The 27,180-nt window shown below is 40.9% G+C and overlaps 1 protein-coding gene across 7 annotated transcripts in view; it reads left to right on the top strand.

Annotated features, from left to right (window-relative positions):
• The window catches only part of SH3KBP1 (SH3 domain containing kinase binding protein 1), a 321,649-nt gene that overhangs the window by 168,195 nt on the left and 126,274 nt on the right, over nucleotides 1–27,180 (top strand). For 4 of the 7 annotated variants that reach the window (XM_074323349.2, XM_019755427.3, XM_074323347.2 and 1 more), the window contains 2 exons: nucleotides 6,324–6,398; nucleotides 10,101–10,306. In XM_074323349.2, coding sequence (XP_074179450.2) covers nucleotides 6,324–6,398; nucleotides 10,101–10,306 — 281 coding nt within the window. The remainder of the gene's footprint in view (nucleotides 1–6,323; nucleotides 6,399–10,100; nucleotides 10,307–27,180) is intronic. The other 3 variants (XM_019755429.3, XM_088795261.1, XM_019755430.3) reach the window with 1 other exon arrangement.

Raw genomic sequence — 27,180 nt, 5'->3', positions numbered from 1 at the left:
GACAACTATAGATAACGCACAAAAGACATCTAGCTTTTTACCGTGGTATGAGCTAATCTGTATTTAATCAAGGTCTTTGTTCGAGCAGACCACTAGTATTCTTCATAAATTACAGTTACTTTTCACAGAGATTGTTTAATTAGTAAAGGGCTCTGGGAGTAAGTTAAACTCCTAATGTTTGTGCCATTTTGGTAATTTTTAGAGATCCTAGTGACATATAAAAATTCTCTTAATTTAAATGCTAGCAGACATTAGGGTGAAGTTTTTAAGACAGATAAAATCTGTGTCTTGGTACATATGAAGAAAACTTTGTGTACAGTGTCTCCTTATATATCGCTTTGCTACACACACATACACACACTCACACACTTATACTCTGGTATGTGCACATACTTATTTGGTATTTTTGCTCTTCACATTTCTGCTTCCAGAAAGTATTTGAGGATAGTCAGTTGAGTTTTTTCAACCAATGGGTGAATGCAATAGAAGAAATATTGCATTATATTTATAAAAAAGTGTGCCGTGACAGCTTGACACATGATAGGTGTTCAATAAATGCTTGCTGAGTCCTTTCTTACTCTGATTTTTACCTTTGAATGACAGGTGCAAATTGCTGAACTTGGTTTTCCTTTACCCTGATGCATTTTTATATTATAGTGGTTGATTATGAAAATGCATAAACTTTAGTTCTTTGTTCAGGATAATCTAATCTATCAAGGAAAGAGTTACAACAATTGTATTGGTTGATATGTTGACTTAAACATTTATCTCAGATAAGAAAATTTATTGTCATGTAGTAGCAGATACTTTTTGCTGCATATTGAAATTTGAAAACATCTTTTCCTTTCATAGAGTTTATGAAACCTTAATGGTGCTTTTCGAAAAGATGTTTAATAAGCTTTTTATTACCTAAAATTTCTAACATATACACAAGTCGAGAGACTTATATAATGAAGCCCTGTGTACCCTTTACCCAACTTCAGCAAATATCAACCTATGGCCAATTCATTGTAATTATACCACTACACAATCTTCCCCCATATTGTTTTGAAGCAAACCCAGGTAGCATATAATTTTATCCATAAATACAGTCATGCACCGCACAATGGTATTTCAGTCAACGAGGGACCCCCTGTATGACGTTGGTCCCATAGGTTTATAATGGAGCTGACTTTCCAGTAAGAAAGGGAAGGATATGTGGTTCAGGAGGAATTTTTTTCTCTGACGGGAACAATATCTGTGGGGTTTGGCAATAGACTCCCTCTCACTCACAACACATCAATTTTGAGTGTACAGATTACCTCCCAGTCTGTCATCCACTGACCTGTTTAGCACAGAGGAGCTTGTCCCCCCACTGCTACATATTCAGAGGGCGCCACAGCCCTCCCAGATCTAGCTGATGATCTTCAGAGGACATTGCTGTAAAATCTTTGTTGGGGACCCAAGACCCTGTACAAGGGCGCAAGTCCACAGGAGCTCCCCTAACAAGTGTTAAGTGCCACGGCCACTTGAGTAAAAGCTTTCTGTGGTAGGGTGGAGCCAGCCTGTGCCTGTACAGGTTGTAATGATGTAAAGCATAGATAAGTTTTATTTCTTCCATCAGTTCAATGCCAGAGGGAGCCCTTTGTGCCAGACAGGGTCAGTGGAGCTAAAAATAAATTTCCAAAGTCCAAATATTGAGTCCTGAGTTCTAAACCCTCTCCATGTTAAGTACCCTCTTTTTTATGACTACCAGAAAGTTCCTTAATCTGGCCACTGATCCAACGTGCTGTAGCCAAAGCCACGTTGCCATGACAACCCCCTATGTTCCTTTAGCTTTCCATCTTGATTTCTTATTCCTGCTGATCCTCGGGCCACCTTTCATTCCCGCCTGGCAGTCACTAACTATTATGGTGACCTATGCCTCACCCAGCCAGTTTCTCCTCTGTATTTCCAATCAGTCCACCCATATCCCTGTTCATGGAGCAGCATCGATGACTTGGATGTTCTATTTCTGACCCTGTCGGAAGGAAGCAAGGGGTGGGCTTGTGGGACGGTATTTGTGAATTCGACAGCAGGGGACAGTGATGTCCTAGGCTTCACATCCACTCGCCACTCACTCGCTGACTCCCCCAGACCAACTTCCAGTCCCGCAAATCCGTTCATGCAAAGGGCCCTATACAGGTGGACCATTTTTATCTTTTACACCGTATTTCTACCATACATTTTCTATGTTTAGATACACAAATACTTACCATTGTGTTACAGCTGCCTACAGTATTTGGTAGAGTAACATGCTGTGCAGGCTTGTAGCCTAGGAGCAATAAGTTACAGCCTAGGTGTGCAGTAGGTTTGTGGTTAAGTGCACTGCATGATGTTCGCACAATGACAAAATTACCTAAACACACATTTCTCAGAACATACCCCCGTTGTTAAGAGACACATGACTGTATTTCAATATGTATCAATAAAAGGGTGTCTTAAAATACTGTTATCACACCAAAAAAATAATGGCAATTCCTCCATATAATTAAACATATGGTCAGTGTTCACTTTCCCCCAGTAGTCTTCTATTTTTAATACAGTTTGTTAGTTTGAACCTGCATCCAAAGAAGATACATACATTGTGATTTGTTGATATGTCTCAAGTCTCTTTGAATCTACTTTTCTCCTCCATGCTTCCTTTTTTTCCTTAAGAAACTGAGGTCCGTTGTCCATTAGTTTCCCACTGTATACTTTTGCTGATTTCTTCTCTGCTGTGTCATTTACTCTATATTCCTATAAATTTATTAGATCTAAGGGCCTGATTAAATTCAGGTTTGATACATATAGTTCAAAACTGCTTCATAAGTGGTAATAGATAGTCTATCTGGAGGCTCATAATGTCTGGCTGTCTTTCTTTTTGAATGTCAGCAGCCACTGATGATTATCACCCAGATCTGCTTATTCATTAGGGCTTGCAAAGTGGTGCCAAAAAGGATTTTTAAAAAAAAAAAAAAAGAATGAAATGGGATCCCATGTAACAGGTAAATAGTGAAAAAAAATTGAGTAAATTAGGTTTTTAAGAAATAAAACATCTAAGTGGTTGCAATAATAGTTCAAGCAGAATCTTATGTTAGGGATGGAAAGGAATTTAGAGATCATTTAGCCTGGTGTCAGATGAGAGCACTATAGCCCAATGAAATTAAGTCCTGGGTGTGGTCTGGCTTATGAGTGATGAGGCCACGATTATATGCAGGCCTTCTACACACATTGGTATTGCCTCCATTATGGCCTGTAGTTCACCCCCTCACAGAACACCTGAAAAATTTCAAATCTGAGTGCAGTTTAGCTTATTTCTTATCACAGATCATGATTAATTAATTACCTTTTCAGTTACAATTTCACACATGCTAGTATTGACTAAATGTGGAATAGAACTAATTATAAATTATATTGATATATTATTATATCAAGTTATAATCAGAGAATATCCTGAATCTATAAGATGTATTTAAACTTAGAGGCAAAGAAACCCTGATATGCCTATTGTTGAATTTGAATTACATATATATATATATATATATATATATATATATATGTGTGTGTGTGTGTGTGTGTGTGTGTGTGTATATATATATATACACACATATATATATAATTGAATTTGAATTATATATATATACATATATATAAAATTTAAATTCAACAACAGTCCTATAGGGATTATATATGTATGTATATATATATATATGTATATATTTTCACATTGTCTTTTCTGTTTCTAATATCTTTTGGATATTACTTAATTTCTTAGATTCTAAAATAATTGAAAAACTGAAAGTTATTTCTGGCAGGTTTTTTTTTTTTTTTTACAGAAACCATCTTTTAGCTACAGAGACATTTTCAGTTATTTCCCATAATTTTCAGAGAGAGAAAATTTGCATTTTCTTTCTATAACCATTAATAACGGTAAGATTTCAGTTTGAATCGACTTTCTTATTTTCCTAATTCTGTAGTTTTGAATTTTAGGTACTGATACTTTAGTGACTTGTCAAGCTAAGACAAAGATGGAGATGGCCTTTTAAAACTTAGGGCAAACCACTCCCATAATATACAAATACTGTATTTTATTAGCGGTAAGAAACGGATTGCTCAGTGCCCCTTGCCTACTCTGTGGTGACACTAGATTTTTTTTTCTTTTTAATATTAAATGACATTTGTTTTGCATGTGACATTCTATTAGCAGTGAAGAGCAATTAGCAAATTGATAAAACAGAATTTCACGTAAAATTAGATGCGAGCATAAACATGATTTTGTGTTGAAATTTTAAAATTCTTTCCTTTTCCAGTATTTGCTGCCTTTAAGTGCTAATATTTAATAGTGACCATAGAGTATTTTTCCCAATAAAATAAACAGCAGTCACATTCATGAACTTTCCAGTGGCACATCTCTTTTGCTCTTTAGGCAGAAAGTATGTGTCCTCACCCATCCTCAGCCAGCCTCCATCTCCAGTCGCCTTGCTGCCAGTTTTGCAGAAACGCTTGGCCATTCAGGGCCACGGTCTGCCTCACTGATCTGACTTGGTCCTGGGGAAGAACACAGAGAGGCTCTGTTGTACCTGAAGGAACTTTATCAAAATACTGACTTCTTTTTCTTACACTTACTTTTTCTGACACTGAAAGGACCGCGACTGTTCAGTTTTGGGGTGCCTAGCTCACAAAATAACTGCATTCCTTCGGAATAGTGTTGCCTTAGTGACTGAAGTTAAGCAGGATAAAAATTGGCCCAGATGTAAACTAGCCACTGTTACTTGCTCTTCTTTTGTCATCAAAGTCCTCAAGAGCTGCAAGTCTAACAAGAATATTGAAACACTTTTATTGTTTCTTTGGATTATTCTGAAGTAGCCAGTGATTTGAATATCTTAAGTTTTTGCCTTAATTGGATGGAGTACATCTGCCAAAAAGGGCAGATTTCAAAACAAGGGGTGTACCACCGTACCTTTAATACATGGAAATTAGAAATACCTGATTCCGTTTAAGTTGTTGGTCTGATCTTTCACAATGCCTTCATGTATTATGAGTGACATGGCCCAGAAGCTCTCACCATGGTTCCTGTTGGGGTTTCCCATTTTCCAAATGAGTATTTCTAAGACGTGAGACAAGTTGCTCTCTTCCGTCTCAATTCCACTCTCTGTCTTTCTGTAAAAGTAGCCTGCCTTTTCATCCCTCAGACTTACAGTGAAGTTATATGACTGATATGTAGCTCACAAGCCATAACAGAACTTATTTCTTGGGTAATTTAGAGTGATGCATTTATTAATTGAGTTTGCCTTTAACAAATGAATTTACCTGCTGGTGGTACTCTCTGTAGGGCGTACAAATGTACTTATGTGTGCGCGTGTGTATGTGTGTGTGTGTGTGTGTGTGTGTGTGTGTGTGTACACTCAAAGTAGTACCGTATCTGTGTGTTCTATGTACTTACTCATGGTTCCAGAGAGATTTGGGTTTTAGCTGTGTGTCCAGTCTTATGCTATTGATAACCTCTATTTGTAACAACAACAAAAGAGATAATTTGACATTTGACACCGGGTGAGTCTATGTCCTCATGCTTAGTACAGTCTCATGACTGATCTGGCAAAACCTCAATTAAGATGTTTCAAGAAATAGGGTTTTTCTGATGTCCTTGATGATAAGCAGAAAAACCCTTATATTGACATGGTTGCCACTCTTGGTTTCAGACCTCATTGGTGAAAACCCCCTTCTGGTGTATTAATACATTTTCTTGATTAAAGGTACTGAGGGTGATCCAAATCTTTTACAGAGAATTCCATGCCTTGTTTAGTCATGGAATCTTAGTCAATCTTGCAGTCATGAATATAAGTTTGTATCATACAAGGCTCTAGGGGTAGAAGATAAAGGATGATGGGCCTGAATCTATATTACGCTCGGGTCATATTCTCCAAAGAGAAGACTGTGCTGTACAATTGAGTTAATTAAGGAATCCAACTAATTGCATTCCTTCTGGTTAATTTAGATTTTCCTATTCTTGAGTTATAATGTCGAAATGGCTTCCAAGTTTAAATTGAGCATAATCTACATGCCAGTGCAGAGGCAAGCCCCAGTTCTGGGTGCTCATAATTGTGTATCATGGTTGCATGGGGACTTTGGACTCATTCTGTAGCATTGCTGAAATCCTGCCTAATGGTCTCTAATTAATTTTGTGGATGAAGTTCTTGCAGTGGATTCATTGAAGGCAAGTTCAGTTAAAGACTCTTCCTCTTCCTTCTTTTGCCATCATTTGCTCCCCCTTCCCCCCCTTCTCTTGTTTTTCTCTCCCCTTCTCTTCTCTCATTCACTGTCAGGAAAGACTACCTTTGAAGGGACAATTCTGTACCGAGCTGCACCTGGAAAGACGGAGGGCCACAGACGCTATTACAGTGAGTGACCTTAACAGCAGGAGACAATTATAAAGATAAGATCTGGGTACTTGTGTTTCTTGATGCAGCTGCACTTTTCTGAGCTGCTCATGCTTCTGCCAAGTGTCTGTGAATTTCTGATCCAAGGACATGGACTTATTTGCCTAAGATAAGTGCCGTCTCCTTGGTTTGTGCTCCAAGAACATTCCCATTGCCAGCCCCTAGCGCTTTCTTGTTTGCTTTGTGCCTCTATCATTTGTGTGACATGGGTGCATGAACCATGCGTGCAGAGAAGGGATCAGTAGCATTTGTCATGGCATATGTATTTGTACCAGTATCTCTGGGCCTCTGGATGGTGTAAGATGGCTTCCCGTGGAGATGTCAGCCTCTTATGGTTATTGCTTTTTCTGAGTGGGTCATTGGAAACCAATAAACCATTTCTTCATTGTGTGGTTCAAAGAAATAAAATTTGTCATGAAAGTCCATGCCAGAAATGGTGTTTTGCTTTGCTCATTCAGCCAGTCACCACACGGCAGACCTCTTTTGGCAGAACCAGTGTGTTCTGCCTTTTGTGTTGTGAAGTAAAGCTGCCAAAAGTTGAAGAGAAGGAGATAAATGTGATTAATGAATGACTCTCATGAAACCCTTAGAGCAATTCCTGCCACATAGAGTAAGCACTGTACATGTGAATGTGAATTAAAAATCAATAAAAATAGTCCACAGATCTGCTCTGATCTGTGCTGGAATATTAAGGTAAATTACACAAAAGTGGACAATTACATGACTGGCCAAAGCAAATTTGAGGAGGCTTTGTTCTTTTTCATCGTGAAGGAAAAACATCCACTTTAGTGTGCATGTATACGAACGTATACGTACATACATCTACAGAAGTGATGAAAGAGAAGGTTCAGATGTGAACAACAGAACTGTGCTTCTCAAACTGTCTATGGTGAAGTTTACTTTTATTTCTGTTCTCCAGTAGACAGATACCTGGTCCTGCTGTACATGACTTTGCATGCATGCAGTGTTCCACCTGGGCTTCAGCGAGGGCATTTGATAGACCGAGATGGATCTATGCCCTGTTCACCTAGACAAGTCCACTGGCCACATGTCTGGAAGTCGAACCAGTGCACCCTGCTATAAACGTCTCCCAACACACACAATTTCTGCACTTATCTCTCTGTGTACCAGTAATGAGCCCTTCATGAACGGGTCCCAATATGCAGACGACATATGGGTTGTACTGCCCAAGAGTGTCACCTGATGTTTTGAGCGTGACACGGTCATTTAACGGGATAGTGTTTGTGATGGACACCAGTAGCTAAAAGATGCTGCACCAAACAGACATGAAAATGAAAAGTCACTTTTCTTTCCCTCCAAAGGGAAGGAACTAGATTTTGAGTTATTTCACCAACCCAGATATTCAGATATTTAACTTATATACTTAAAAGTGATAGAAGCAGGCTGCCAGAATTTCTGGAAGAAAAATCTGCCGTGTGTTTCCTTCCCAGTTCATGCTTGTGTAGTTGAATGACTATGCAACCTCTCCCTGTGTAACGTAAAGAGTATTTCTCACAGTGATTAATACAAAGTTATTAAGATGAGCCCGGACGGACGAAGCTCAGTGAAATCACGATGGCAGTGGTTGAAAATATTATGGTTCTAGCTAACAAGGAATGCTAGAAGAATCCTTCAAATTCCTCTCTTTGGAGATCTAAAACAGTCATTCCCTAATCTATTTGCCCAGCTCCCTGGTGATGGTGGTGGTGGTGGTAGGGACGGGGGTTTTGATGGTCTCTTTTCACTAACTATTTCTTTATTCTAATCCCAAGTGGTTCTTTCCAAAGCAGAAAAGAATGTACAAACCCTTTATCACAAAGAAAGAATCCATACAGCAAAATGAGAACATGTTACAGGGGAAATGACATAATATTTAGACTAAAAAATTATATATCCAACAGGGACATTTCTAGAAACAATGAACAAATGAACACACAAATGGGTAGCTAATCCAGGGGTTGTGCATGTTTGCACTCTCCAATCCAGCCCTGGAAATTTCAGCCGACCCCTTGTTGGGGGCTGTTCCTCATTGTTCTGCCCTCTCTTCTTGCTCACAAATGCTGTTCTTTAGTTAATAAAAATGTACACCAGGGATTTTCCTCTTCCCTCCTCTTTTTTGGCTTATAAATACTATTTTATTGAAAACAGCAGCAGCAACAAGCACAGCCATTGTTTTAAGGATTTGATTTTGAAACTTGTTAGCAATTTATAATGACCTTTCTATATTTTGTCTGTTTTTACTTAGCAATTTCTTCCTGCACTGAGACTTCTTTCTTTAAAAGACTTCAACATTTTACGACATTTGATGTGAGCAATTATTTGGTGTATCATTCTTATGTACTAGAAGGCCACCTTAACTGTAGGAACATAAGGCATGATTAGCTAATCGGGAACAAAATTTGATGGTGTACTTTCACCCCAAGGGCATGGTTGCCATCAGAAGATATATAGTAAATGCTCAGGAGCTACCCTTCGCATCTAGAGGATTTTAGAGACAGGTTTAATGGCAGATTTTAGTATTCCATAAACTATCCTTTGAATCCTGCCCTTTGATGGCATGACTGATGTACTAACCATCAAAGTCAGCATGTACACCCAGAAATTAACTAGAAACAAATAGGCTCTTCCTTTTAGGAACATGATTGTGGGCAGAGCCTGGGGAAAAACGAATTTGGGGAGGTAAGTGTCCATGTTGTCTTGCTGGTAACTATTTTGTGACTTCCAACACATGCCACAAGAGGTCAAAGGAAGGGTGTCATGTCCCCAGTGTTCTTCTTTAGAAAGGAATTCAGCTTTGGGGAAATGATGGTGTTAAAGGAAAGAAGAAGAGCTTGGGAGATTCTGGCCTCCGGGAGGGCAGCTTCCGTTCTCTCTTTAACAAACACAATCATCTTGCCAGGTTGAATGTGAAGCCTGGTTTAATGCTTTCCTAGAGAAACATGTCTGTGTTCATTTATTCCTTGTGAAGCCATCCAAAGAGATTTAATTCTTTGGCAGTCACAATTTTGTGTGGTTGCTTTAATTGCTAATTTGTTTAAATGGCTTCTAGCTTTACAGTTTCCCTTTAGGAAATGTTGCTTTCATTGCTAATTGCTAATTGACATGAGTCATAGAGATTGGCGGTACAGTATGTGGTAGTGACTGGGCAGGGAGGTGAGGAGGGGGTGAGAAAGATTGTTATTGCACACACTGACGGAGGCAAAACAAATTTGAATCAGAACCAGGTTCTGGCGGAGGAGAGGTGAAATGTCACATTTACAAAGAGATCTGCTTTGAAGTGAGATTTTCTGCAAAGTTTTGATTTACTTCTTAAAATTAAAGGCTGGGGGTGGGGAGATCAAACAAAACTCAGAGCTACCCAAACACGACATATTCAACACACTGACTATGCCCTGAAAAGCCTCAGGGCAAGTTATCCTAATACCCAGTAACATTTTTATTTTTAAAATTTTTTTTTTTTGGAAAAAGCTAAATGTATTCATTTATTTTAATTATTTTAAAAAATTATATATTTATTTTATTTTCAGTTACAGTTGACATTAAATATTATTTTATATTAGTTTCCAGTAAAACTCTTAGAGGTGGTTCCTGGTTGGCTGTGAGGTGCTTCATGGCTGTGGCTGATTTCTGAGCTCTTTCTCTCCCCATACCCCCTTTTCACAGGTTTAAGGGAAACCACGGGCTCTGAGAGTGATGGGGGTGACTCGAGCAGTACCAAATCGGAAGGTGCCAATGGGACAGTTGCAACTGCAGCAATCCAGCCGAAGAAAGTTAAGGGAGTGGGCTTTGGAGATATTTTCAAAGACAAGCCAATAAAACTAAGACCAAGGTCGATTGAAGTAGAAAATGACTTTCTACCGGTGGAAAAGGTATGTTCAACAGTTTCTTTCATTTTAACATAACGTAGAGTATCCAAAACTACATTGTAGGTTTTGACTTCTCAGACTTCCTATGCTTCCTTTGGAATTTCGGTGTTCTCACATGCTAGCTGTTGGCCCGCTCCCCGTTGCACACAGCCCTTCTGTGTGGGAATAACTTTCCTCGAAAGGCTCATGCTCTAGTTTGCTGCTGCTTTTCTTACTGATCTTCTCTCTCAGGAATGTTTCACAGGATGACTTTTTAACTGCACCAGCACTTCTCCGTTTCCTCCCCAGAAAATGCCCTCATGCCTGGATCCAGCTAAACACGTGATATTGACACTTTCCAAGCACCCCCCCAATCTCGCTCCTCTCCTTGTACACTTTTGTGGTGCTTTGTGCTTAGGTGTATCGCCCAGTTCTGCATTAGAGGAAAGGGGTTGTGCATTTTGTTCTTTGGGAGTTAGATGGGAATGATTTCCGACTGCCGAAAGGAAGTCTCCCGTGTGTGTGAGTGATGGACATGGCCCACACTGTGACTCCCTGGGTTGTTGCCATCAGGAAGCTGGCTGTTTTTTTCTGCCTCTGGTTCTGGGCTGGCGGGAGAAGCAGACAGCATGTTGCTGCTGAGTACACGGTTGCCACAGCAACACACACAGAGCCATCATGCTTGTGGCTGTCAGTGACGTCTGCTGTGGTACACTTCTAAGCATCATAGCCTTGCTTAGGATTTGATAAACACCATGGAATTTTCCAGATTGTAATAAGCTACACTTGTGCTGTGCTTAGGGAATGTTGGTTAATTCCCTTTAGTGTTGAAAGTTTTGCTTTGACGTTTGTGCCAGCAGACTTGGGGGATGGGTCATTGGCAAGATCGTTAATGCAGGTTTATCGGCAGCTTGTAAATGTTTCTCATTTTCAGTGAGATGAATTTTGAGAAGTTGCATCATTTTTGGCAGCGGTAGAACTTCTATCGATCCCCCTCCCCACTATGGCTCAGCACCCTTGCCCAGTGTCATCATGCCTGAGAAACAGAATCTGAAAAGGAAACTTTTGAACACTTAATACCCTTAGAGACGGAGAAGGTGGAAAGGGCAGATATTTACAAATTAAGACTGTTTCATTTAAACTCTTCGTTTCCTGAAGCTTCTCTGAGTCAGCATTGTTTATTTCAATAATCAGTATATGATGTTTCACACGGTCACTTTCAGATTCCTGTAAATATTTACAAAAGAGCAAGTCGCCATCTTGGAAGGAATGATGTATGTAGTTTTTCTTCATTTTATTCTGGTAGTTGACTTGAACATGACCATTGACTCAATCAGGAAACAGTTCATTTTTCTTGTTCGTTTTATGATTCTTGGTCTTATTCTTCTCTGTGTAGAAGGATAGTGTATGTGACTTTTATTATTGCTATTATTATTTGTTTTAACTGCTAATAATAAATTGCAGTTATTAATATGAGCAATATTAGCCTCAAACATAATAGTGCCAAGTTTGTACCTGAGCACATTTCTCCTCTGAAACCCAGAGTCACATGTCCAACTGCCGCCTTGAACACCTCCATTTGAAGATCTTAAATTCTTATCGGATTGTCCAAAGGGGAACTTGTAATCATCCCCTTCAAACCACTCTGCCATAGCCTTCCCCATCTCAGTTGAAGCCAGGGCCACTCCTCCCATTGCTCAGGAGAAAAGCCCTGCGTTGTCCCTGACTTCTCCTTTTCCTCAGATCGCGTGTCTAGTCCCTCAGCAAACCCCGTCAGCTCTGCCTCCTAAGTAGGTCTAGCACCCACCACGGCTCGTCACCACCACTGCTCCCCTGCTCTCTCGCCATCACTGCTGTGGCCTTATAGAAGGGCTTTCTGCTTCTCCCCTTCCTCCTACAATCCAGTCTCAACAGTGAAACCAGGGTGAGCCTTTGAAACCCTAAGTCAGATCATGCCACGTCTCTGCTCACTCCCCTGCAAAGCCATACCTGAGAACCAATGTGAAAGTTGTCCCCAGGGCCCAGGAGCTGAGGTGCCCTGAATCCCACCGACCACTCGAACTTCCTCCCTCACTGCTCTCTCCTTGCTTAGTCCGTCCCTGTCCTGTTGCTCTTCCTTAAACATGCCACTCCCACTCCCACTTGGGGACCTTTGCCGTAGAGGGTCTCCCTGGACACTCTGCTTCTGCCTGCCTGCCCAGCTTCCTGCCTTTCTCCAGGCTTGGCTCAGGCCTCACCTTTTCAATGAGGCCTGGCCTGGTCCACCCATTCTGAAATCTGCCCCCTGGGCCCATCCTGCTTACTTGCACTGCATTTTTTTTGTTTTCCATAGCATGTACTCCCTCCTAACATAATATTTCTTTTTTACTATTTGTTTTGTTCACTGATGTATGCTATGCGCTCAGAACAATGTGTGGCACATAGTAGATGCTCAGTAAGTATTAATTGAATAAATAATATTAAAACTGTATTAACATAACACTTTAGAGATTATAGACATCTATAAAATGAGGGGACTGGGTGGGATAATACAATAGTTATATAGTTGAAAATATAGTGATTGTATGATTCACTGCATCTTTGTGGAACAGAGATGTGTTGCTTTGCTCTTGGTGACATGAAATGTTAACTTTATCAGAGTAGTGTGTGTGTGTGTGTGTGTGTGTGTGTGTGTACATGCGCACGTGTGTGTACCTTGATTCATGATTTGTTTGCAGAATGAAACCATGTGCTGGCAGCAACCTCACCCCACTTCTCATTGTGAAGCCTCTGGGGAAAACGTAAACTTGCCAGCTTGCTTTACTGGCTGTGGACAATTCTTACAGCATCTAAGAGGATTGCGAACTATGTCCCCCTGACTCCCCCATCATTGGCGCCATGGATAGTTGCATAGATTTATGGACCCATTATGTTATTGCACAACCTGGCGTGAGGGTTGATGAGTGTGATCATGTTTTACTAGTGCACAACCTGGTTCTTATCACTTTTGAGATGGATTTGTGTTCCAGATTTCTGTTTTAGGAAGGAAGTTGCCTTTGAGAATTGAGCTTGCCGTTTTGATTTTTAGAGGCCCAAATTGGATCTCATGTGCATTTGTTCATTGAGGCCCAAGCAGGTCTTCCACTCAGGCTGGGGCAGTTGGCCTTCTGACATGGCTGGTTTGATAACTTGGATGAAGAAGAGAAGGAATCTGATAATTACTTACAGCTGCAAGCATCATATACTTTCCATGCTAGTTTGTGAAGTTTTGAGACCCGCTTTTCTGAGTTAGTTTTGTGCTTATTTCACTTATGCTTTAATCCACATCACCCTACCCATAGTGGTTGAATGCTGATGATTCCACGTGGGGAGAGATACTGCATAACACCCTCACCCCAGCAATAAGGAAACGAGTATTCTTGCTTTGCTTATTGAGCTATAAGGAAGAACCCCATTTATGAGTCTTTTTTAATACTACCAATGGGATAACACATGTGAGTGATTTGTTTAATGCACCATTTAGCTGAAATATTTACACACGAAATGATTTAATGTCTGGGATTTTGCTTTCAGTAATTTGGAAGATGGAAGAGTGGGTGGGGCACAGAGTAAATAAGATTGGTCATGAGTTGATAATTGTTGAAACTGTAGATAGGGTATACATGGGGATTTAGTACACTATATTTTTGTATATGTTGGAAATTTTGCTTCATAAAAGGTTAAAGAAAAAGAAAAAAATCTTGGAAATGATGTACCATTTAAACTAAGCCCAGAGATAAATATAATAAATAATGGAAAGAAAATACAGTGTGGCTAAAGATGAACTGAGTTACGTATCATAAAATTAGAAGGGCATGGTAGGTACCATTTTCCTAGCTGATCGACCTTGACAGTCACTTGGTCTCATCTGGGCTATCTGTAAAATGGGAATACTCTTTACACTTATCCTACCCCATAGGACATAAAAAAGAAGTTATACAGCTGAAAATACTTTGAAATTGTAAATGTAACTCATTTCAACTAGTATTTATTGAGTACTCATATGTCTGGCACTGGGTATACAGTGGTGAACAAAACTGTTGCTACCCCTCAGGGAGCAGCAGAAAAGTAAACAAGAAATAATAATACAGTGTGGGGAATCCTGTGACCAGGGTGAAAACACAGTGCTGTGCCGTAGGAGCCCTGGGGCACGGCAGGAAGTGGTGACTATTTAGGGAGAATGGAGAGTGTGTGTTCATGTATGTGTGCCCACTTCCTACAGGAAGTGATATTTAGAGTTATAGGAAGTGATGTTTTTAGGCCTACAGGAAGTGACATTTAGATTGAGAACCATGGGTCCAGTAGATATTCAACAAGCAAAGTAAGTACTTTTTCCTCTCTAAGAGTTATCAAGGTGGGAAGAGCAACATGTATGAATGCCTCAAAGAAAGAAAGAAATGACACAGAGCATGTGTTAAAGCTCTAACAGGAAGTGGGTAAAGGTGAGAATGGAGAAAGAAGTAGGGCCCAGGTCAGGAATGGCCTGGTGAGTCCTGTGAAGGAGTTTGGTCTTGATCTTGAGGACGACAGGGAGCTATTAATGGGGAGCTATTTTCAGCATGAGAGTGACATGATCAGATTGGTGGTGTAGAGAAAGTATCCCAAGTTACAATGGGAGGAGTGGATTACAGAAGTCCTGGTAGCTAAAATTCAGGAGAGAGATTAACAGAAACTTACAGTGGCTCTCCAGATACGCCTCTCACCCCCACCTCAATTTAGGTTCTAAACCAGTTAATGAATATAATGAGTCAGTGGATAGAGAATCAAAATACTATTTGTGCTCATTTTTTCAGTATGGATACCCAGTTGACTCAGCACTGTTTCTTAAAAAGATCATCCTTTCTGTAGTGTCCCTTCGTGATAATTTAAGTTTGTGTCTGTTTCTGGATTTTCTGTTCTGTTGGTCTGTTTGTCCTTGCACCCATTCTGTATTACCTTAATTACTGTAGCTTTATAGTAAGCCTTGATATCTGACAGTGTAAGTCCTCAGCTGTTGTTCCTCTTCAAGATTTCCCTGACTATTGTTGGCCCCTTGTATTTCCATATAAATTTTATAATCAGCTTGTCAGCCCACCTCCCAAAACAACCCTGGGATTTTGATTTAAGGGGGGTTGTGTTGCTTTCGTAGATACTTTTGGGGAGACTCGACTCCTTTCCAATCCGTGAAAGTGGTATATTTATTTATGTAGGTCTTATTTCACTTTGCAAAAATTTCTCAAGCTGTACACTTATGATCTGTGCGTATTTCTCTACCTATGTTATATTGTAATTGTCATGTAATTGCTGAAGGCAAAGTGGGAGGATATAGGTGAGTGTGAGAGCCAAGTGGGTCTGCCTGCTGATCTCCAGAAATAGACAGATTTGCCCACCCAATCTCAGCAACACTGGAGTAGGGCAGACCCATGTGAGGTAGAAGGCCTGCCCCTTGGGGAATAACAGAGAAGGCCAACTTCCAAGAGGAGAAAAGAGAAGAGCTGAGCTGAGCTGAGCTCACCCAGTTTATTTTTCATAAATTCACCTATTAGAGAAGTCATTTCACTCCCCCCCGAGAGAGTAAATAAGGGGGCAGAGAGTTCCAGGAGTGTCCAATTGTGTCCAAAGGCCAAGAATGTCTGTTTGGATTCCCTTTTACATGGCAGGAAACAACAAGACAAGAGAAGTACTTTTTCCTCTCTGAGAGCTTTGAACAATTGGCATGGGTGGTTTGGGGAAATATTTTGAAGGTTATCCCCCACATATTTGACATATTATCCCCCACATATTTGACAGTATGTGGGGGGTAATGGAGAGGACGGACTTGAAGATGATGCCGTGGCAACTGCTTAAGCAGCTGGGTGGATGGCAGTATCCTTCCCTGATCATGGAATGCTAAAGGAGAAAAGATATTTTAGGAGGAAGATCATAGGTTCATTCTTAGACTAGTTGGATTTTGAAGTACTTGTGGGACCATTAACTAGAGGCATCTAGTAGGCAGTTGAATAAATATGTCTGGTGATCAGGAGGGAATTGTAAATGTAGGTTTGGGAATCACCAGCTTAGAGATAGGGTTGGAAGACTACAAGCAAGAAGGCAACCCAGACAGGACCTTATTCTCATGAATACGGCTGGTTCCTTCTGTCTCCCACCTGTGGACCTGAAAGGGCGTTTTCTCATCAGGCTGCCTCCCTGTAATCCCAGCCTGGCCCCACTCTCTTTCTAAACTCCTTGCCTTTTCGTGAACAACTCAGATGATCACTCCTGGCCAACCACTTAGGGGGAAAGTGTCAGGTATTACACATGGGTGAGTAACTCCCAGGACCTAACCTGACATGTTTTTTATAGAATAATCTTGGCTTTTTGGTACCAGCTCATTCTATACCCAGGCTCTCTAGGCACAACTAGTTCTGGCCCCCTTAATTACTGGGAAAAATAGTCTTTTTGGTCCAGGCTCTTCAAACAGCCAGAGTGGAAAAGATATTTTCCCGAGTTGATTGTTTACTCTACTGGATTCCCTAAGAAGAGATCCTTTGAGAATCTCTTTTCTCATGGTCTTCCTGTCTTAGCTGATTTCCATCAGTGACTTCTGATATCTTTCTCTTGAAATGATTCTGTTTTCTTTCTGTATTTTCTATTATACGACTAGACATTGTGTTTGCGACAATCTCTTTTTCAACTCTAATCATCTTAAATCTCATTTATAGAATCACAGTCACCCACATTAATGCCTTTATAAAATCAACATTGTAGCTTTTAATTGTAATAGAGAATTAGAATTAAAATTGTATATAAATGAACTACTAATCAATTTTTTAAAAAGATTTTTCTTTACCCAAAGAATTGTCTTTTTTTAGAGTGATTTTTATGCGTGATCTTTTCCTCTTTTATTTATTTATGTATTTATTTTTATTGGGGAAGGGGAACAGGACTTTATTGGGGAACAGTGTGTACTTCCAGGCCTTTTTTCCAAGTCAAGTTGTTGTCCTTTCAATCTTAGTTGTGGAGGGTGCCATTCAACTTCAAGTTGTTGTCCTTTCAGTCTTAGTTGTGGAGGGCGCAGCTCAGTTCCAGGTCCAGTTGCCGTTTTCTAGTTGCAGGGGGCACAACCCACCATCCCTTGCGGGAGTCGAACCAGCAACCTTGTGGTTGAGAGGATGCGCTCCAACCAACTGAGCCATCCAGGAGCTCAGCAGCAGCTCAGCTCAAGGTGCCATGTTCAATCTTAGTTGCAGGGGGCGGAGCCCACCATCCATCCCTTGCGGGAGTCGAGGAATTGAACTGGCAACCTTGTGGTTGAGAGCCCACTGGCCCATGTGGGAATCGAACCGGCAGCCTTTGGAGTTAGGAGCATGGAGCTCTAACCGCCTGAGCCACCGGGCCGGCCCCAACTACTAATCAATTTTTTAATCAGCCAAATTACAGTAACAGAAATTTTGATATTTTAATATATATCTCAGGCAGTCTTTTTATCTATTCTAGTAAAAATTCATCAAGCTGTGTAATTAAGTAAAATTAAAACATGTAAACATCTAAAGTGATGATCTCATTCCTTAAAAATGAGAGATTTATGTCTCTAATCCTTTGAAAGCTAGAGATAAGTTCTGGGGATCTCCAGGAGCTAATGGTATATTCTTTGACTAATGAAGCACAATGGGGTCAAAACCTTGTTATGATTATCTGAGACATAGAGTATTGGATGTCCCTCATTTTGGTTGAAAGATAAGATTATGTGACATCTCATGAGCAGTTGAAAAATTCATGGTTTTAAATGAGCACATGGTATTAAGATGCCCACTGGTTGCCTGGGCTGAATGAACTGTGTGGGATTTTCAGACTTCGATATATGTGTTATCTTTCCCCAGAATGTCTCTGTTAAGTTTCCTTATCTAGCAAAAGTAAGGAAAGGGGCGTTGGTGGGGAAAGGGAACGAGAAACAGTATTGCAGGGTTACTCTTTGACTTCTTAGGTGCTGTTTGCTGTTTTGTATATGCAGACATATACTTTCTAAAACACTCAGTATACTGTATTTTCTAAGAAATGTTCAGTTGTAGCCAGATCACCACCAAGAATTGTATTCTCAGAAGGCCTTCAATGTTTATTTTTAGGAGTATAATGGTTATTAAGCATGCAGGCCAGACTGGGTTCAAATCCCAACTCTGACTCTTCCTGGGACAAATTATTTAAGCACTTAGACTTTAGATTCCTCATCTGTACAATTAGAATACCAAGAATACCTGCTCTATATGGTTGTTATGAGGATTAAGTAACATGAAAAATGGGTAGAAAGGTGCCTCACATATAATAGTCACTTGATTAACGTTCGTAGTTATTATCGTTGCTTTTCTGGTTATTAGAACAGGAGTGCCTATAAATAGCACTGCAGTTTCCAGGATTATTTCTTTGACTTTTTATTATGGAAAAATTTCAGACTCAGAGAAATAGAACTGAATGTTGCTGTATCTGTGGCAGCTGTTTTTATTTGACATGACCAAGTCTTAAATATCAGCCATTAGAAAGTAAGTGGTATGATTTGGACCTTGTCTGTGTTAGTCACCATTGTATTTACAATTCCTGGAAAATCACTGTTAAATTATAGTTGGCCCTCAATAAATATTTGTTGTATTTGTCAGACTGGATACATGAGTATAACATTATGTCCCAATCCAATCAAAATTATAAAGGAAGGCGCATTCTGTTTGGGATCTACTTGTGGTCTGGCTAAAGATTCACTCTCCATTTGTTCATTAATTGGCTCACTCATTCATGTCCTGAAGCGGGATTGAATGCCTTTTATGGATCAGCAGTGGCAGCTCTGGGATTTCTAGATAAATGAGCTGAGGGAGTGGCAACCCATTTGCAAAGGGATGGGCTAGGTGGCATGTCTGGATGCTGTAGTATTAGCATAATAAATGCAGAGTTTTCACCTGGCAGGTTATTTATTTGGGGTGGGGTGGGTCGAGTGTAGTTAATTGCACCGGAGTTAACCCCTCCTCCCCCACATCAGCCTTGGATCAGCTACACATACAGGCCTTCCATGTAGGGCTTCGGATTGTCCCTAAATGGGAGATAAGTGGGTATGTAGAAAAGTCATTATGAGCAGGGAAGAGGACTAGCAGAGGTACGTCCAAAGCATCAAAGAGGGTAGGGAGGAAGGAGCTATTGGGTTGGCGCAAAAGTAATTGCAGTTGAAAAGGTTAAAAATAATTGCAAAAACCGCAATTACTTTTGCACCAACCTAATACCAACTTTTCTGGAGGTCGAGAAGCAAGGGATGGGGTGTCAGGGAGATCTTTTCAAGGAAAGTGATATTTGAGCAAAGTACTAAAAGATAAATGGGGATTCGTGATACTTGCAGTGTGTGTGTGGACAAGGAGAGAGCTTGGTTATAGAGAAGGGCTGGGTTTGGCTGGACGTGATGGTGGGAGGTGGGGAGTTGGAGGGAAGTGGACCCTCTTCCCCCAGCGCTCTGCCAGCTCACTCACAAGCTCCACTTCTTCTGGGTGGGCTGCTGAGTTGGTGGAGAAGTTCTTTCGGGCAGTGGCATAATCAGATGAGCACTTTGGAGAGAGAACTGGGAGGCGCCGGGCAGTGTGGAGTGGAGCTGGGAGAGGAAGCAGCTGGGAGACTTGCCAGCCCTGGGGCTCTGTGGTCGATGACGAATTGGCCAGGTACCAGGAACTTCTAGTAGCTCTTGGAAAGGGGCAGATGGGCCCACCTCATGCACAGTCTTTGAGTTGGGCTGCCGTAGCCTGGGTTGGCAGCAGAACTGACAGAACAGCCAAGTTTCCTTTCAAAGAAAACTCTCTGTGTATTATGGAAAGCAAAAAGCTAGGAGTCAGCATTCAACCATTATTGTTAATAGATGGGCTAAGGATATAGAGATAATAAAAAGAAATTAACTTGGGAGGGCATTGTTAAATACATTTACATACTCACGAACGTAATCATGTATGTCTATAAATCACTTACACGTTTATTTATGTATACCTATTCATTCAGCAAGCTTATCTTCCTAATTAATTTTTTAATAAACTTTTTATTTTAGAATAGCTTTAGATTTATAGAAAAGTTGTGAAGATAATACAGTGTTCCCACATACCCCACACAGTTTCCTCTATTGTCTATTGTTTTCATCTTACATTAACAAGATACATTTGTCACGATTAATGAACAAATATCGATATGTGATTATTAACTGAAGTCCATCCTTTATTCAGATTCTGTTTCAGAATCCCATCCAGGATAGCACATTACATTTAGTTGCCCTGTGTCATGTAGGGTGTCATGCGGGGTCTCAGCTCCCGCTCCCCATACAAGAACGCAGGACATGGTGAGGCCAGAAAGGAACACCCACGGAGCCATAGGTAGGGGAGTCATACCACTATACTCCACACCTTTCTGCAATCCGCTCTTGCTAGCTCAGCCACCATCTTCTTGCTAGCCCCCATTTGCTGCTAGCGTAGCCACAAGCAGTTATATTACTGGCCAATGGCTCACTGGTTACAGCTGACGGCCACCTAGCCACAGCTGATGGCCATCCAATCACAGTTGATGGCCATTTACTACCTGAGCCAGCACCTGTCTATGTGAGGCCGAGAGCCTGGAAACTACTTTCTGGGGCTCTGCCCCCACACTCCACCCCTACAGGGTTTTGCCTCACAATCTACACGACAAGCGTCTTCCGTGAGGGGCACTGTGCGAGGAGCCTGGAGGTGAATGCAATATCCTGGACCCAGCCAGGCTCTCTGGGCACAGCCAGGGTTTCTCAGGGCACCACCAGTACTTCTGGGCACAGCCAGACTTCCTGGATACAGCCAGGGCCTCTCAGGGCACTGCCACTCTCTCTGGGCACAGCCAGACTTCCTGGACTCAGCCATGGTTCTCAGGGTACTACCAGTCTTTCTGGGCACAGCCAGTCTTTCTCACATATTCTCCATGGCAGCCGGTCGAGACACAAAAGCAAACATCTGCCAGTTCCACGACATGGTGGTATGTTCCCAAGCAAACAGTCAAGCGATCCATTAAATTAGGGATGGAAGGCAATTCCCCATAGTCCATAGTCATTCGCCAGGGCTGTCCTGGGGGTGAGGGACGACCTTGACCTCACCCTCAGCTCCCACGGAGGACTCAGCAAATGTTTCCTCCTGGGACTACAAGTCCTGCAGCTGGGCTGCCTCAGCAAGCACTTCCCAGCCCACAGGACCGCAACGACCTTCGCTTTCTCCGGCCTCTGCTGGTTGGGGAACTGTCCACGTCTTCCCACCCCTCCACGGGGGTCCAGCTCTCCAGCAGCTGCTCCTCTTGGTCTTCCTGGGACTGAGTGTTCGTACGCACAAACTGCTCCACTGCCCTTCGGAGAGCTTTGGACGGCACCATACCCTGCTCGCTGTGTCATGTGTCATGCAGGGTGTCATGCGGGATCTCAGCTCCCGCTCCCCACATAGGAATGCAGGATATGGTGAAGCCAAAGGGGAACACCAATGGAGCCATAGGTAGGGGAGTCATACCAGTATAGTCTCGCTGGCGGCTGGGTTGGAGACACAGGGAGCAAACATCCGCCAGCGCCCCAGCAAGGAGTCTTCCTGCACCAGTCTCGCTTGCTAACTGCAAACCACTCTTCCTAGCTCAGCCACCATCTTCTTGCTAGCTCCCATTTTCTGCTAGTAGCCACGGCAGTTATATTAGTGGCCAATGGCTCACTGGTTACAGCCGATGGCCAACTAGCCACAGCTGATGGCCATCCAATCACAGTTGAGGCCATTTACTACCCGAGCGAGCACCTTTCCACGTGAGGCCGAGAGCCTGGAAACTGCACTCTGTCCCCACAATGTCCTTAAATTGACATTTATCTGATGTTTTTCTCAGACTGAAGTAATGGGTTTTGGAGAAAGACCACAGAGGTGAAGTGCCATTTTCATCATATCTTCTCAAGGGTACGAGGTATCAACATGACTTCTCACTGTTGATGTTGACCTTGGTCACCTGGCTGAGGTAGTGTCTGTTTTCTCCACTGTAAAGCTGTCCTGTTCCTCCCTCTTTTCTATATTTGACTCTTTAGAAAGAAGTCACTGGGCACAGTTCACACTTAAGGAGTGTGGAGTTCCGCTCACCTCCTTTAAGGAAAAGTATGTACATAAATTATTTGGAAGTTTTCTGCACAGGCAATTTGTCTATTCTCTCCCATCCTAATTAGGTTTTGATAGGGTGATTTCTTATCTGTCTTCTAAATTCCAAATGCTAATTCTGTAGCACTTGCATCACACTTGCCATTTGAAGTCTAGTGACATCTCCCACATTTGTTTTCTTGTGTGATATATCAACAGATCAATGTCTTATTTCCCCAAGCAGATTGCACATTTTCTTAAGGACGAGGACATCCTCTTATTCAAAACCCCATCTTAGCCTGCAGAATTGGACACACTGCAGGCGGTTAATAAGTATGGAATGAATGTTTTTTAAATTAGCTTAATTTAAAAATGTAAAAATTAACCACAGTTAATCACTGAAACAGGTCATTAGAGTCTAAATATATGAGAACCATGATAAAGTGAGGATGTTATTGACTTGATATCCTGATTTGTGAAGTCATCTTAAATCTGTAATGTTGGTGAATAGGCTGCTTATTGTATGCCTGGCGCTTTTATAGACATTTTATATATGTTACTTATTTATTCTTCCAGGCAACCCTATAGGATGGTGCTATTGTCTCCATTTTATAGATAAGGAAACTGAGGTGAACAGAGGTTAAATAAATTGCTCAAGATCACATCACACAACTGGGAAATGGACCAGCTGGGATTTTGCTCTCAGACACTCTGGCTCTAGAGTTTTGATCTCTTAACCACTGGGTTTAAATTCACTGAAGTGGTGATTAAAATGGTATCTCATTTGGGGGAAAAAGCAAGATTGCTATTTAAACATTTTATTCCAATCTGTTAGGATACTACTGATGACACGGCTGGCAACAATCTTGCTGTATTTTTCCTAGGGGAAGTGTTTCTATAAAGCCACGGCTGTTTTTCCTTCTTCAGTTTTTTTTTTTTTTTCTTTTCTGAAATAAGTGATTTTTATGTAGTACAACTACTTTTATTTCTTTAAACTACGGGCATTTTCAGGATGGACATGTCATATACAAGCCATATTCTAGACATCTCTCACTCCCCAATCCCATTATCTATTGAAAGATAGTGGGCTTTTTATTTTCTCTCTGACGTTTTAAAACAGAAGTGGTTGCTAGGTCCTGCCAAATAAGCAGTTCTTCAGTGTGTTCCTTGTCCGAATGGTCACACCTGTGGGCCCCAGGAGGCAGCCTAGATTCCTGCAGGATGTAGGCGAGGGAGGAGGACTTCTCGTGAAGCCACCCAAGCCATGAATCGGCCCTGGCTTCCTGAACCATAAACAAATGCGAGCTTTGTTCTCCCCATTGCTCATTTGGTCCCAAGTATGACTCAGGGTTAGGCTGGGTCCTTCAGGCTCCGCGCCTTTGGCTGTTGGAAGGAAGTGGGAGGGTTCCAGGGTAGTTCTGGGGCTTTTTCAAACTGAAGAGAGGAGGCTGACTGCATGATGGGAGAAGAGGTATTTCTTTTTCTGCTTTTAGAGATGTAACAAATGCCCTTAACCTTTTATCATATCTCTACCGTTGTATAACAGGACTTGTAATGGGTTTGTACTGTTGGGTTGAAATGAAGTGTACGCCAGCTAGGGTCCCTCAGGGAGGGGAGCCATGGGTATGCTAAGGAAGAACCTAAATGTGGAGGATTGTTTTCTGAAGTCAAATGTTGCACTGGAACTATTGAGCTGTTTTAATACCCCCCACCCCTTTGGTCAATTCGGCCATTAATTTTTACAGATGTTTCCAATTTCTCGCTGTCCTGGGTTTCCATGTGCTCATACTGCAGAGAGTAATTTAGATGGGCAGTTTGCACAGCAGTAACTGTTACACCATGTCACCGAGATGTTTAGCAGTTACAGATGTTTGTGCAGTAAACGAATCCAGCTTGCTTCAGGTTAACTCAGGAGAGAAGAGTATGTCCATGCAAAGCAAGCCAGCTCTGGGGCGTTTCACCCTTGGGGGGCATGGACATTTGGAGTTTTCCTTGTGAATAGAGAAGCTGTGTATAGTGACTTCTGAGTGCGGTTGAACTGTTGTTCATAGAGGTAAAGATATTTGGGTAATTTTGTAGTACTGAACATTTACATTCATTTGCTCATATACAAAGTAAAATAAAGACACTGAATTACTTGATTTGCTACAAGTTTGCTAGAAATAGGTGGTATTGTTTCTCTCTGTAAAGTGTTCATAGTTATCTTCCTAAAAGCAGAAGTCTGTCATTTTCCAAACACGAAATAAAATTCCCTAAATAAACCACAGGATAAGTAAGGCTTACAATGCGTCATCTGTCTTCCGTATTCCTGTCTCTTGCTGAAAAACAATATAAAGGGGAGAGTTAATGATATCTACAAAATACGTGCCTTTATGTCTTTTTCTGTTGGCTTCAACTTACAATATTTTCAAAATTACAAAAAAGAAAAAGGGAGACACGTTTTTTAACACATTATTTTAAGAGTAGGACAACTTCTTAAAAAGTTTTTTAATGGCATCTGTTGCCTGCCTAGAAGGATGTAAGTACAGGCAGCGATTGGCTAAAATAAGAAATGTATTCATCTGCAATGGCTTGAGAGAATTTTCCTATTGCAAGATATCTTAAATTTGCTTACTACTACTACTACTATTGCTGGATGTCATCATTATGAGTTCTGAAAAGTAGAAATCAGAATTAGATATTTACACTCAAAATTCAGATGGTGACTCTTTGGAAACTGAGTGAAAGCATAGATTGACTGAAAGCATATGTGAAATATGGAAAAGCCTTAGCGATAACGTTGGGCTCTCTCTCAGAAGGCTCTCTAAGGTAGGGCCTGGAGATGGGACAGGAAAGATAGCCCCCGAGACTCTGAAAGGTTCTATGACCTATAAAATACTTGTTACACTGTGGAGTGCTCCCTGAACTCTGCTTGTTTGTTCTCAAAATGGAAATAGCTTTGTTACTTCTCTGAGTACAGGAGCTCTTTGCAATAATTACTATAATAACAAAAACTCAAAGTTAAAGAATATGAATAAATAAATAGAAATTGACTTTAATCCTGTTATCCAGGAATGACCATAGTTAACATTTTATATGTATTCTTCCAGATTTTCATCTGAGCCAGAAGGTACATGTATTATACATGTCACTCTTTATACAATAATGAGGTCATATTAAATGTCATTTGTTTTTAAAAGTTAACATACTATGGGCCCCCTTTCTGTCAGATAGCTACATGGTCATCCATTATAGAAATGTGCCACCATTCATTAAACCAATTCCCATCTGATAACTATTTAGATGGCTTCCACATTTTTAATATTAAAAACAACATTCTTGTATATGCATCATTGTACCTTCCTTGATTATTTCCTTAGGCTGAATTTTTAGGTGGGGAATTTGCCGGTCAAAGGCTGACTTAATTCTGGATTTTTTGTTTTTGATGAAAATAACCCAAGTATATGATGAAAAATTCCAACAGAACTAAAGTAAGACTTTCTCAATCCCACACACTCAGCTTTACTTCCGAGTGGAAATCCCCATAAAAGATTTCTATGTAGTCTTACAGAAATACATAATTTTCTTTATTGTGGTAAAATATATATGACATGATACTATTTTATCCATTTTAAGTGTACAATTCAGTGGCATTAAATACATTCACATTGTTGTGCAACCATATCACCATTAGCTCCAGAACTTTTTCATCTTCCCAAACTGAAACTCTGTACCCGTTAAACACAAACTCCCCTAGCCCCTGGCAACCACCATTCTACTTTCTGTCTCTATGAATTTGACTACTCTAGATACCTCATATAATTAGAGTCTTAAAATATTTCCCCTTTGTGTTTGGCTTATTTCACTTACCATGTTTCCTCGAAAATAAGACCGGGTCTTATATTAATTTCCCCGAAAATAAAACTGGGTCCAAAAGACGCATTATGGTGTATTTTTAGGGGATGTCTTATTTTTTCATGTACAACAATCTACATTTATTCAAATACAGTCATGTCATCTTCTTCTGGAACATTGTCACAACGTACTAAATGCATCCGTCTGGCTGACGATCTTGACTGGGGCTTATTTTCAGGGTAGGTCTTATTTTCAGGGAAACACGGTAGAATCATGTCCTCAAGGTTCATCCATGTTGTAGAATATGTCAGAATTTCCTTCCTATTTAAGGCTGAATAATATTCCATTGTATGGATATATTACAATTTGTTTATCCATTCCTCTGTTGCTAGACATTTCCATTGTTTCTACCTTTTGGCTACTGTGAATAACGCTACACTGACCACTGACATACTGGTACCTGCTTGAGTCCTGCTTTCAATTCTTGTGGGTATATTCCCAGAAGTGGACTTACTGGATCACATGGTTTTTCTGTTTTTAATTTTTTGAGGAACTGCCATACTGTTTTCCACAAGGGCTGTACCCTTTTACATTCCCAGCAGCAATGCACAAGGGTTCCAGTTTATTCACATCCTTGGCAACACTTCTCATTTTCTGTTTGGGGTTTTTTCCAAAGGGCCATCCTAAGGTTGTGAAGTGGTATCTCATTACGGTTAGAATTGGTGTTAATGTGTGTTCATGTTGCCTATCACTAAGGGAAAAATATATTATTATTTTCATCCTAGAATGATGAGTTGAGGTCGGTGTGTTCTTTCTGAGGTTCCCAGTTAGCTAGCAAATCAATTATACAATCCCAAGTGATTGCAAATTGCTTAAAGGAAGGACTAGGTCACCCTGCTCCCTCAGCCTCTGCAGAAAAGGTCAGTGAAGAGCCCAGGTCTTCCTTGCTGTCAGAGGTTTGATGAC

This window comes from Rhinolophus sinicus, chromosome 18 (assembly GCF_057876585.1).
Source record: "Rhinolophus sinicus isolate RSI-liver-muscle chromosome 18, RSI-T2T, whole genome shotgun sequence".
NCBI lineage: Eukaryota > Metazoa > Chordata > Mammalia > Chiroptera > Rhinolophidae > Rhinolophus > Rhinolophus sinicus.
Note: the sequence above shows the minus strand (reverse complement) of the source record. Positions and strands in the feature narration are given on the sequence as shown.